Source organism: Hemiscyllium ocellatum, chromosome 5 (assembly GCF_020745735.1).
Source record: "Hemiscyllium ocellatum isolate sHemOce1 chromosome 5, sHemOce1.pat.X.cur, whole genome shotgun sequence".
Lineage (NCBI taxonomy): Eukaryota > Metazoa > Chordata > Chondrichthyes > Orectolobiformes > Hemiscylliidae > Hemiscyllium > Hemiscyllium ocellatum.
The window spans coordinates 141,356,150-141,369,709 of record NC_083405.1 but is presented as its reverse complement, the minus strand read 5'-3'; the positions used below and the strand labels follow the sequence as shown (position 1 = coordinate 141,369,709).

Genomic DNA, 13,560 nt, shown 5'->3' with positions numbered 1-13,560 from the left:
CCCCCTCTTCCTCTCCCCCTTTCTCTCCTCCCCTTCCCCCTCTCCCCTGGTAGAAGGGACCAGTGAGAATGAAGAATGCAATTGTCAGCTTCTCTAAATCCTGCCTGACACAACTGTGACCCTTTCCAGGCTTATGGAATAGTATGGAAAGCGATTGATCGGCAGACCGGAGAGGTGGTGGCTGTCAAGAAAATATTTGATGCGTTCAGAAATCAGACAGATGCGCAGGTATTTCAGGGGAGCATGGGTTCAGGGCGGTAGTTACATTGCACAGTGTGATCCCAGTATTGTTTGTGCTCTTCATTTCTCGGTATGTGCTGGTATTCACACTGGAACCAGGTTCTCATTCTTATTTCTCTTATTTTTCAGAGGACATTTCGAGAAATATTATTCCTTCAGGTGAGTTCAGTGTGATTACTGCTGTTGTTACTGCCTTTACAGTCCATTCAAATGTACAGAGGGAATGGCCAGGGATTGGGAACTGGCAGGGGAGACCAGGGAGGGAGGAGAAAGAAGACAGGGACAATCCTCCAGGAAATGTCAGGGTCAAAGAAGGTCCCATTCCCCTCTCACTGTAACCACATTTCATTGTAACCCATCTCCCCCCCTCCTCACTGTAACCTCCTTTCCACCCTCACTGCAATGTCCTGTCACTAAAGGCCACTCTCACTCCCTCACTATTACCCCAGTTCTCTGTACGCTCCCCCGTTCACTGATCCCTCAATGACTCTCTTCCCTTTTTTCCTTTTGTCATTTCTCCCTGGAATTGCAGGCCTGAGCCAGGCAGCTAGCTGCTATAGCTATCGGACATTGGATCCTGCTCCATCACTTGACGTAGTCTTTAGCTACTCCTGATGTCCTTGTAGATTTGTGCTGGCCCCTGGGGGCATATGCACTTGGATATGAGTCTGTATACAGTGGCCATGCCAACTATTGCCCACGCTATCCTAGCCCCACCTGAGTAGCTGTTAGCTATTTGCACTAAACTCTCTTTATATCTGCTAGGAATTTGGAAACCATCCTAATATTATCAAACTGCTCAACGTGATTCGAGCAGCAAATGACAAAGACATCTACCTGGTCTTCGAATATATGGGTAAGCTACAGTGCAAGATGCAAACTGGGGCCAGGATCAAACACTGAAAAAGGATGGGAATGAGGCCAGGATATTTAACCGTTTATGGAATGGTATCCAGTGTGGTACAGGAAAGGATGGAGTGTATAAATGAAAAAGGGTAGTAAGTAGGAGCAACGAGGGAATAGTGGGAAAAAGGCAAAATTAATGTCTACTGTTATTTGTAGCATTAATAAATTTAGTTAATGGAACAAATAGAGGTTATTGGGCGTGACTTTATAGCCATTACAGAGAGACATGGTTCCAAGGAGATCAAAGCTGGAAACTAAATATTCAGGGTATGTGACCTTTGAAGGGCAGAATGATGGAGTGGGATTGTTGATCTGGAATGAAGTACGTATGATAGCAGGACGTGGTTTTGGGTCAGATGATGTCAAACCCATATGGGTGGAGGTAAGAAATATAAAACAAAACAAGACACTGGTGAGAGGAGGCCCCCTTTCAATGTCTATACTGAAGGATGGAGAATAAATCAGAATCCAGTGAGGGCATGTGAAAAGGCAGGAGATTAATCTTGGGAGACTTTAATCTTCATGTAGATTGGACTTACCAGAGGCAACTATGAGAATGAATTTGTGGTGTATTCAGAATGTTTTTCTCGAAGAATATGTTGTAGATCCAATCATGGATCCGGCTATTTTGGATCTGGTAATGTTTGATGAGCTGAAAATGTGTTGCTGGTTAAAGCACAGCAGGTCAGGCAGCATCCAAGGAACAGGAAATTCGACGTTTCGGGCCAGAGCCCTTCATCAGGCTTGACTAAAGTCCACGTAGACAACATCCGTCACTCTTGGATATAGCATTTGAGGTTAGAGTTCAAAGGAAAGATCAAAGTCAAGATGATGGAACGAGATGATCAGCCATGATCATAACGCACAGCAGAGCAAGCCCGAAGGACTGAATGGCTTACTTCTGTTGCTATTTTCCACATCTATGAAACAGACCAGATTCTCCAAGGACGTGTAGTGAGAGGATGGGTAGGTGGAGCTGAGGACGCAGAAAGATCAGCCATGATCTTATTGAATGGTGGAGCAGGCTCGAGGGGCCAAATGGCCTACTCCTGCTCCCAGTTCTTAGGGTCTTATGACTTGGCAGGGAGAGGTTCCAAAAGGGAGCTGGGTATATATTTGAAAATGATGGACTAAGAAGGCTATGAGGATAGGGCTGGAGAATGTGACTAGCTGGGTAGCTCTTTCAGGAGCTGGTACAGACCAGGTTGGTTGGATGACTGCCTCCTGTCCTGTCAGATCCTATGATAGTTGGTTATTTCCCCTGCAGGGAGAGTCTGGGATCAGAGGGCATGCCTTCAGACTAAGGAGCCTCACATTTAAGAGTGAGATGAGAAATTTGGTCTGTCACAGCATAATGAAACTTTGAAATTCTTTATTGTAGGGGACTTGCAAGGCTGTATCTTTAAGATATTTTTATCATTAAGGGACTCGAGGGTGATGGGCAAATAGCAGGAATGTGGACGTGGGGTTGATCAGATCAGGCAAAATCGTGATGAACCATGGAGGAGATTGGATGGGCTGAATGGCAGATTTCTGTTTCTTTGCCTGATGTATCAGACACAGAACGAAGGCAGAATGTGGGTCTGGATTAGAGCATGCCTTGGTTTGGGGATGACACAGGTATTCAAGCAGAAGGCCAGTGTGGGTGGACTGCATTCAGAGCAGTGTTGTGTGAGAGGCTGGTGTGACAGGGTGGTGACCCTGGGGGGCGGGGTGCTGTGTGACAGGGCGGTGACCCTGGGGGGCGGGGTGCTATGTGACAGGGCGGTGACCCTGGGGGTCGGGGTGCTGTGTGACAGGGCGGTGACCCTGGGGGGCGGGGTGCTGTGTGACGGGGTGGTGACCCTGGAGGGCGGGGTGCTGTGTGACAGGGTGGTGACCCTGGGGGTCGGGGTGCTGTGTGACAGGGCGGTGACCCTGGGGGGCGGGGTGCTGTGTGACAGGGCGGTGACCCTGGGGGGCGGGGTGCTGTGTGACGGGGTGGTGACCCTGGGTGTCGGGGTGCTGTGTGACGGGGCGGTGACCCTGGGGTCGGGGTGCTGTGTGACAGGGTGGTGACCCTGGGGGGCGGGGTGCTGTGTGACAGGGTGGTGACCGTGGGTGTCGGGGTGCTGTGTGACAGGGTGGTGACCCTGGGGGGCGGGGTGCTGTGTGACGGGGTGGTGACCGTGGGTGTCGGGGTGCTGTGTGACAGGGTGGTGACCCTGGGGCTCGGGGTGCTGTGTGACGGGGTGGTGACCCTGGGGGGCGGGGTGCTGTGTGACGGGGCGGTGACCCTGGGGGGCGGGGTGCTGTGTGACGGGGCGGTGACCCTGGGGGGCGGGGTGCTGTGTGACGGGGCGGTGACCCTGGGGTCGGGGTGCTGTGTGACGGGGCGGTGACCCTGGGGTCGGGGTGCTGTGTGACAGGGTGGTGACCCTGGGGTCGGGGTGCTGTGTGACAGGGTGATAGCCCTTTCTGTCTTGCTGTGTGTTGCAGAGACTGATTTGCACGCTGTGATAAAGAAGGGAAATCTGTTGAAGGATATTCACATTCGCTACATCCTGTACCAGCTGTTGAAAGCCACCAAGTTTATCCATTCCGGAAATGTGATCCATCGGGATCAGAAGGTAGGACTATGGAGTTGCCAACAGAAACAACTCTGAAGGTGGTGCAGGAGCAGAGACGTCTGAGTGTAGATGTGCACAAAGGATGGTAGTGAGAGTAGTTAATAAAACATACAGTAACTTGGGCTTCATTAATTGGGAGAACATGAGGACTGCAGATGCTGGAGATCTGAGCTGAAAAATGTGTTGCTGGAAAAGCGCACCAGGTCAGGCAGCATCCAAGGAGCAGGAGAGCCGACGTTTCGGGCATGAGCCCGAAGAAGGGCTCTTGCCCAAAACGTCGATTCTCCTGCTCCTTGGATGCTGCCTGCCCTGCTGCGCTTTTCCAGCAACTCATGTTTCAGCTTCATTAACTGGGGCAATAAGGACAAGAGTAATGTTATACTAAACCTGCATAAGGCAATAATTCAGCCTCGACTGAAATATCTGGTATGATTCTGAGTGGTGTTAGGTGGTCTCATGTCTGAGTCACTAAAGGTTTATATGCAGCTACAGCAAGGGATTGAGATGGTTCATGGGATGCTGCCCTTTGTCACGAGGAATTGAACGTTAAAGTAGGAACGTTCTCCTTCAGTTACACAGGGCATTGGCAAGGCCACATCGTTAATACCGTGTGCAGTTTTGGTCTCCATATTTAAGGAAAGGTGGAAATGCGTTAGAGATGACTGTTAGACGGAGATGTCCTAGATCAGTATCTGGAAGAGAAGGATTGTCTTATGAGAAACAGATCAGAGATGATCGAATGGTGGAGTAGATTTGATGGGCCAAACGGCCTAATAGAACATAGAACAATCCAGTACAGAACGTGCCCTTCGGCTCTCTTCGCCTCATCGAATGCCTTCCTCTTTCGGACCAGAGCTGGGGAAAAGTCCTGGAATAGCATGATCTTGGATCCTTTATAGATCATGGCTTGGGGGTCTTTTCCAAGATTTCTTGAGGCTTCCAGGAGCATCTGCCTCTCCCTATAGCTCTGCAGCTGGAACAGGACCGGGTGTGGGCGCTGGTTCAGGCCAGGCCCACGTATTGCGACCCGGTAGGCCCATTCCACCCTTACCTGGCCTGATCCAGCCTCCGGATTTAAAAGCTGTGGCAGCCACTGCTCCAGGAATGCTGTGAGCTGGCCTTCCTCTTCCCGTTCGGGAAGGCCCGGCAAACGAATATTTTTTCGACGACCTCGATAATCGAGGTCGTCAATATGATTTTCTAAGGCCCGGACTCGCTGCTCGAGAGCCCGGACCTGATCCGCGGCCGATTGAGCTGCCGTCTCCGAGGTCGCGGCCTTTAACTCCGCCCCTCCGACTCGGCGCTCCAGTTCCTGGATGTCTCGGCCGTGCTTCTGCAGCTCGGCCGAGAGTGATTCCCAGCGATTTCGGGACTCCTCGATAAAGGCATCGATCTTCGTGTCCAGCTTGGTGATCATCTCCACAAGGCTTGTTACCGTCCGTAAGTCCCCCGGGGCGGCTGTGGACGCCTCTGCTGCAGCTGAAGAGGGAGAGGGTGGGGGAGGGGGAGGGGGCCCTGCTTGTTGAGAGCTGCAGGCTCCCTTCCCTTTGGTCATTTTTCACTAAATGTTAGACTATTTAAATGTAATACTAAGCAGCTATTTAAAGTTAACAGCTATTATGAATGATTTGGTGAGTGTGGTGGGGGTGGGTGACCCACTTTGCCCAAGTCTTGGGAAGAGCACTATAGACTCAGACTTGCTGGGTCCCCTCCCCAGGACACTCACTCCACTCCCCTCCCCACCAGGTCCCTCAACCCCCACCCCCCCCAACCTCCGGCTCCCTCACCCCTTGGAGGAAAATGAAGGGGGAGGTGTGGGCGCAAGTTTTGCATTTCTTGCGGTTGCAGGGGAAGGTGCCGGGAGTGGAGGTTGGGTTGGTGTCGGGGTGTGGACCTGACGAGGGAGTCGCGGAGGGAGTGGTTTTTCCAGAACGCTGATAGGGGAGGAGAGGGAAATATATCCCTGGTGGTGGGGTCTGTTTTGGAGGTGGTGGAAATGACTAAGGATGATACGATGTATCTGGAGGTTGGTGAGGTGGTAGGTGAAGAAGGAGGCCATCTGACCGACTCCTACAGCTACCTAGATTACACCTCCTCCCACCCCACCCCTGTAAAAACACCATCCCATATTCCCAATTCCTTCGCCTTCGCCGCATCTGCTCCCAGGAGGACCAGTTCCAATACCGAACAACCCAGATGGCCTCCTTCTTCAAAGACCGCAATTTCCCCTCCAATGTGGTTGACAATGTTCTCCACCACATCGCCTCCATTTCCTGCTTCTCCACCCTTAAATCCCGCCCCTCCAATCGCCACCAGGACAGAATCCCACTGGTCCTCACCTACCACCCCACCAACCTCCAGATACATCATATCATCCTTCATCATTTCCACCACCTCTAAACAGACCCCACCACCAGGGATATATTTCCCTCCCCTCCCTTATCAGCGTTCCGGAAAGACCACTCCCTTCGTGACTCCCTCGTCAGGTCCACACCCGGCACCTTCCCCTGCAACCGCAAGAAATGCAAAACATGCACCCACACCTACCCCCCTCACCTCCTTCCAAGGGATCCTTCCATATCTGCCACAAATTCCTTCACCTTTACGCACATCATTTCCTGCATCCGCTGCACCCGATGTGGTCTCCTCTACATTGGGGAGTCAGGCTGCCTACTTGCGGAACGTTTCAGAGAACACTTCTGGGACGCCCGGACCAACCAACCCAACTGCCCCGTGGCTGAACACTTTAACTCCCCCTCCCACTCCATCAAGGACATGCAGGTCCTTGGCCTCCTCCATCCCCAGACCATAGCAACACGACGCCTGGAGGAAGAGCACCTCATCTTCCGCCTAGGAATCCTCCAACCACAAGGGATGAATGCAGATTTCTCCAGCTTTTTCTAGCCTATCACCCTTACCTTAACCTCCTTCCACCTATCGCATTCCCAACGCCCTCCCCCAAGTCCCTCCTCCCTACCTTTTATCTTAGCCTGCTTGGCACACCCTCCTCATTCCTGAAGAAGGGCTAATGCCCGAAACGTCGATCCTCCTGCTCCTTGGATGCTGCCTGACCTGCTGCACTATATGTTCTGGACAGACTGGGCTTGTGTCTGTTGGAGTTTAGAGTAGGGGATGACCTGATTGAAGTGTAAGATCCTGAATGGCCTTGACAAGGTCCATGGGATGTTTCCTGTTTGGGTCTGTCTTGAACAAGGGGACTCTGTTTTACAATTAGGGATCGTCCTTTCAGGATAAAGATGCAGGGAGTTTGTTTCCTGTGGGTTGAGAGGCTTTGGAACTCTGTCTCAAAAGGCGGTTTCATGAAATATGTTTAAGGCAGAGGCGAATAGGTTTTTTGATGGGCAGGGTGTTAAGGGTTGTTGGGGTGGATGGGGAAGTGGAATTGAAAATGCAAACAGATGAGCCTGTTCCACCTTTCACTGGGTTTGAGGGGCTGCATAATCTACCTCTACTCCTAACTGATATGTTTGTGTAATTAAATCACCCACTAATTTTCCACACACAAGAGTACAGGCAGTGTGCTTTCTCATGTACAGTGGCAGGGTATTCAGGCTGACGTTGTATATTTTCATATTCAGAGGCAGCTCGTTGATGCTGGCATTGTATATTTTCAGGGTCTGGGATAAATTAATGCTCGAATCTTACTGAAATGTTCTCAAACTCTCTGACTTCAGCTGTGTGCTCACTCTCCAGCCTTCCAACATCCTCCTCGATGCAGACTGCTTTGTGAAACTCTGTGACTTTGGTCTGGCTCGCTGCATTAATCAGATCCAAGAGGAGCAGGGGAATGCAGCATTGACGGAGTATGTGGCTACTCGCTGGTATCGAGCACCAGAAATCCTCCTTGCGTCTCCCAGGTAAGAAGGTGTAGAAATCTTGGTGTTTAATTGGTGGATGAGTGAAACGAGAATGAATTAGACTGGGTGGAGGAGCTCTGTGGTCTAGGTTTAGAACATAGAAAAATACAGCACAGAACAGGCCATTTGGCCCATAATGTTGTGCCAAGGATTAATCCTAATGTAAAATAAAATAACTTAACCTACGCACTCCTCAACTTACTGCTCTCCATGTGCATGTCCAGCAGTCACTTCAATGTCCCTAATGACTCTGCGGTATCTACCATTATTTAGTATCTGCTATTGTTAAGTGCTATCTACTATAATTTAGCTGGTTAAAACTAATAATTAGTTTGAACATTTATATTCAGTTGTTTTTAAACATTGTCTTCAAGCAACTTTAAAGAAAGTTAAAACAATCAAATGTTCATGGCAGCTCAGCTGAAATTTAGATTAGATTAGATTACTTACAGTGTGGAAACAGGCCCTTCGGCCCAACAAGTCCACTCCGACCCGCCAAAGCGTAACCCACCCAGACCCATTCTCCTACATTTACACCTTCACCTAACTAACACTACGGGCAATTTAGCATGGCCAATTCACCTGACCTGCACATTTTTGGACTGTGGGAGGAAACCGGAGCACCCGGAGGAAACCCACGCAGACACGGAAATTGAACCCGGGTCTCTGGCACTGTGAGGCAGCAGTGCTAACCACTGTGCCACCGTGTACAGCTGTCATCTAGTTGCATGAACCTGCAAGGTTTTCCAGATGATATAAGTCACATCCTGTATTAAGAACTTTAACTACACTGTAAACTGAGAGGACAGGCAGCAGCAGCAACACAAAGCTAGCAGCAGTTGCTGCAGCTGACTGCTCCACAGCTGATTACTTGACTTCTTGGTAAGTAATGTAAATTTTATTTTGCTTATTTGCTGAGAAAGGCTACGTTCATACACATGATTGAATCTTCATATACAATGTACCATTCTGCTTTTGATTAATTATTCTAAATAAAAGTCACAACTTCTAATTAATGTCAAAGTCTAGTTTTTGGAGAATAAGTAAAGTGTGATTTAATCAAAGACTCGAGAACTCACTCTCTGAGGTTCCAGGAGGTAGAACCCACACCCGTACAGTTAACTCTTCGGAAAGACTTCTTAGCTAATGTCTGGGATAAGGAACCTCCCTTGAGCAGCGTATCTCGTTTACTGGTAGAGGGAAGTATTGTCATTGCTGATTCTAGCAGTATATCAATTCCCACTATAAGCAATTTTAAAGACCAAAGGAATAAAGAGGCCTTACGGATCTCAGTGACCTAACTACTAGGGCGAAGGGGAAAAAAATCTCCTAGCCGTCACAGGTTATGTTCTTAACAACATAATAACAAATAAAAGCAAAATACTGCAGAAATGAATCCTGAGTAGGCCATTCAGCCCCTCGAGCCTGGTCCGTCTTTCAATAAAATCAAGGCTTCTCCGATTGGTTCCTCAAACCCACGATTCACCTCCTTATTTAACAAGAATTGGCCTTCAAAATATTTAATGACTCTGTTTCCACCACTTTTTTTTTGCAGAGAGTTCCAAAGACTCATGACCTTCTGAGAGAAACATTTTTACCTCATCTGTTTTAAACAGGTGAACCCCGAGTTTTAAACGGTGACCCTTAGTTTTAGATTCTCCCACAGGAGGAAGCATCCTTTCCCTATCCACCCGGTTAAGAGCCCCCAGGACTGCTTAATTAAGGCATCTCTTAATCTTCTCAACTTCAGCAGGTCCCAGTCTGTTCAACCTTTCCTCATAAGACAACCCCTGATTCCAGGGATTAGTCTGATAAACCTCCCTTGAACTGCCTCACAGGTATTTACATCCTTATTGAAGGTAACCAGTAGTGTACACAGTGCTCCGGATGTGGTCCCCCCAGAACCCTGGTGAAGTGTAACCTCCCTCCTTTTGTATTCCATTCTCCTGGCACTAAATGAAAACTTTCTATTTCCTGTTTATTGCTGTACCTACATACATACCTTTTTCAATTCATACACAACGACCCCCAGATCCCTCTGCAACTCAGAGCTATACAATCTCCCGCCATTTAGATAACCTTTGCCCCTTCACTTAACCTATCAATTTTTATTGTAGGCTCTTTCTGTCCTTTTTGTTAACTTACTTTTCCACCTATCTTTGTGTCATCAGCAAATTTAGCAACTTTACCTCTGTCCTTTCATTTAAGTCATTTATATAAATAAATGTGGAAATCTGAAATTAAAGCAAAAAGTGCTAGAAATATTCAGCAAATCAGGCAGCATCGTCAGAGAGAGAAATAGTTGATGTTTCAGAGTGATGTTCCAATGAACGGCCACTGGTTTTGAACCTCAGCTGTTTCTGAGGGTTCCTCAACCCAAAATGTTGATTCTGATTTCTCTCTACAGATGCTGCCAGACTTGTTGAGCTTTTCCAGCAATTTCTGTTTTTGTTTCTGATTTACACCATCTGCAGTTCTTTTGGTTTCTATTTCACTGCTTCCCCCTCCATTGTATTCTGTACTGTCAGATATCTGGTGGTCAGTTCCAAAAAGTACCAATGACTTGGATGAAGGGACAGAGGTATAGTTGCTAAATTTGCTGATGACACAAAGATAAGTGGAAAAGTAAGTTAACGAAAAGGACAGAAGAAGCCTACAATAAATATTTAATGAGGGTTGACAGTCAGATTTTGGACAGGAAGCTTTGGAGAAGTTTGCCTGCTTTTTAGAATAATGATTTGGAGATGCCGATGTTGGACTGGGGTGTACACAGTTAAAAATCGCACAACGTCAGGTGATGAAGGAGCTTCGCTCCGAAAGCTCGTGTGTTTCCAATTCAATCTGTTGGACTATAACCTGGCATTGTGTGATTTTTAGAATAATGTCATGGATCTTTTTATTGACTGAAGGGATCAGTTCAGGCCATTGTTATAAGCATCATCTGAAAGGCAGCACCTTGACAATGCTTTATAAAAACGGAAAGAATTACAGATGCTGTCAATCAGAAATAAAAACTGATGTTGCTGTACACACTCAGCAGGTCTGGCAGCATTTACGAAGAGAAGTTGGAGTTAATGTTTTGATCCGGTGGCCTTTATTCAGAGCTGCTGAACTTTACCTCTGACAGTCCTGCCCAGGAGGGGATCAGTTTAATCCTGGCATGAGCTTACTGGGCATGAGTCCCCATGGGCACATGTGTTGATGTGCTTGTCTGTAGAGTGTCTGCACATGGTCTTATCTGTCGGTCCGTGAGTTAAGGATGTGAGGTGAGGTGAATTGGACAGTCAAGGGAGAATAGACTTTCACCAATAAAGAGGGCGAGTGTTCAGGCAGCAATAAAAATGGGTTAAAAGTATTTTTTCTCTTCACTGTGGCTGACTGGCCAGCATTTATTGCTCGTCCTGAGTTGCTGTTGAACTGAGTGACATGTTAGGCCATTTCAGATGGTGTTTGAGAGCCATCCACATTGCTGTGGGTCTGGAGTTACATGTAGGCCAGGCCAGATGAGGATGGATTGATTTCCTTCCCTGAACGATATTAGTGAGGCAGATGGATTTTTCCAGCAATCGACTCTGTGTCATGGTCATCCATAGATTCTTAATTCCAGATATCTTTCTTTGAATTCAGATTCCACCATCGAGCATTATAGAATTCCAACCGGGTCCTCAGAACTGTTTCTGCATTAATAGTCTCTTGATAATACCACTAGCCACTGCCTCCCCATGATGAATCTGTGGATTCAATCAATAAGCACATCGAGCTGGACCCAATATACCGGCCACTGCAGCGGACAGCTGGAACTGACAACCGGAAGCAACAGGTACGAATCACTAAATGCCGGAGGAAACATCACAGAAGCGCTTCACGGGAGGCTCCCAAGCACTGAGGATGTCACCTAGACAGGGGACGAAACGTCTGCAACACAAACTCCCAGCTCGGCGAACAGAACCACAATAAACAAAAGTATTCAGGGTGATATTAGAGCAGGAGGTTGAGGAGCTGACGTGAGGACGTGCTATTTTGGATCTAGTAATGGGTCAATCTCACATTGGCAGACTGAGACTGGTGGAGTACTGTACTTATGCCCCAGCTGTTCACAATGTGTATCACTGATTGAGGATTAGGCCTTTGTAACCACTGCTGTTGAAAAATATGATGCTGGAAAAACACAGCAGGCCAGGCAGCATCCAAGGAGCAGGAGAATCGACGTTTTGGGCATAAGCCCTTCTTCAGGAATGAGGCTGTGCCAGGCGGGCTGAGATAAACGATATGGGGGAGGGGATTTGGGGGAGGGACACTGGGAATACAATAGGTGGAAGGAGGTGAGGGTGAGGGTGATAGGGCGGAGAGGACGGGAAGAAGATTGCAGGTCAAGAGGGCGGTGCTGAGTCCGGGGGTTGGGACTGAGATAAGGTGGGGGAGGGGAAATGAGGAAGCTGGAGAAATCCCTTGTGGTTGGAGGGTTCCTAGGCAGAAGATGAGGCGCTCTTCCTCCAGGCGTCGTGTTGCCATGGTCTGGCGATGGAGAAGGACAAGGGCCTGCATGTCCCTGGCGGAGTGGAAGGGCGCCACCTTCAAACAGACCCCACCACCAGGGACATATTTACCTCCCCACCCCTATCAGCGTTCCGGAGAGACCACTCCCTCCGTGACTCCCTCGTCAGGTCCACACCCCCCACCAACCCAACCCCCACTCCCGGCACCTTCCCCTGCAACCGCAGGAAATGCAAAACTTGCGCCCACACCTCCCCCCTCACTTCCCTCCAAGGCCCCAAGGGATCCTTCCATATCCGTCACACATTCACCTGCACCTCCACACACATCATTTACTGCATTTGTTGCACCCGATGTGGCCTCCTCTATATTGGGGTGACGGGGCGCCTACTTGCAGAACGTTTCGGAGAACACCTCTGGGACACCCGGACCAACCAACCCACCCGCCCTGTGACTGAACACTTTAACTCCCCCCTCTCACTCCGCCAAGGACAGGCAGGTCCTTGGCCGCCTCCATCGCCAGACCCTGACCACATGACGCCTGGAGGAAAAGCGCCTCATCTTCCGCCTAGGAACCCTCCAACCACGCGGGATGAATGTAGATTTCTCCAGCCTCCTAATTTCCCCTCCCCCCACCTTATCTCAGTCCTGACCCTCGGACTCAGCACCGCCGTCTTGACCTGCAATCTTCTTCCCGACCTCTCCGCCCCCACCCCCTCTCCAGCCTATCACCCACACCCTCCCCTCCTTCCACCGATCGTATTCCCAGTGTCCCGCCCCCATATCTTTTATCTCAGCCCGCCTCGCACACCAGCCTCATTCCTGAAGAAGGGCTTATGCCTGAAACGTCGATTCTCCTGCTCCTCGGATGCTGCCTGACCTGGTGTGTTTTCCCATCACCATATTTTCAATCTGGTCTCCAGCATCTGCAGTCCTCACTTTCTCCTGTTTGTAACCAGTGCGTCCACATGAAGAGCCCAAGAAAGCTTGTCGTTGATGACCACTCCCAGGAGCTTGACACTCTCCTCTCGTTCCACCTCTGTGCTGTTAATGTGTAGGGGGGCATGAGTAACATCCCACCGAAAGTCAGTAATGAGTTCCTTGGTTTTGCCGGCATTGTGAGCTCGGTTGTTCTCAGTGCACCATTTTTCCGGGTCTTCCACCTCCGTCTGTTTGTGTGACCATCTGAGATTCGACCGACTATGTAAATGACATTAGTCTGGTATTTGGTGACACAGTTATGGGTACGCATTGAGTACAGTATGGGGCTGAGTATGCACACCTGGGGGGCTCCAGTGAGGATGAAATATTGTCCCCAACCTTACAGATTGTGGCCTGTGGGTCAGCAAACTGAGGATCCAGTTGCAGAGAGTGGGGCTTCGTCTGAGATCACTAAGTTTAGCAACCAGTCTCGAGGGGATAATAGTGTTGAC

General features: G+C 49.1%; 1 protein-coding gene across 1 annotated transcript in view; it reads left to right on the top strand.

Moving 5' to 3' along the window:
• The window catches only part of mapk15 (mitogen-activated protein kinase 15), a 116,998-nt gene that overhangs the window by 67,814 nt on the left and 35,624 nt on the right, over positions 1-13,560 (top strand). The window contains exons 2-6 of the mRNA XM_060825756.1: positions 130-228; positions 370-399; positions 1,006-1,096; positions 3,625-3,755; positions 7,470-7,633. Of these exons, the coding sequence (XP_060681739.1) occupies positions 130-228; positions 370-399; positions 1,006-1,096; positions 3,625-3,755; positions 7,470-7,633 (515 nt within the window). The remainder of the gene's footprint in view (positions 1-129; positions 229-369; positions 400-1,005; positions 1,097-3,624; positions 3,756-7,469; positions 7,634-13,560) is intronic.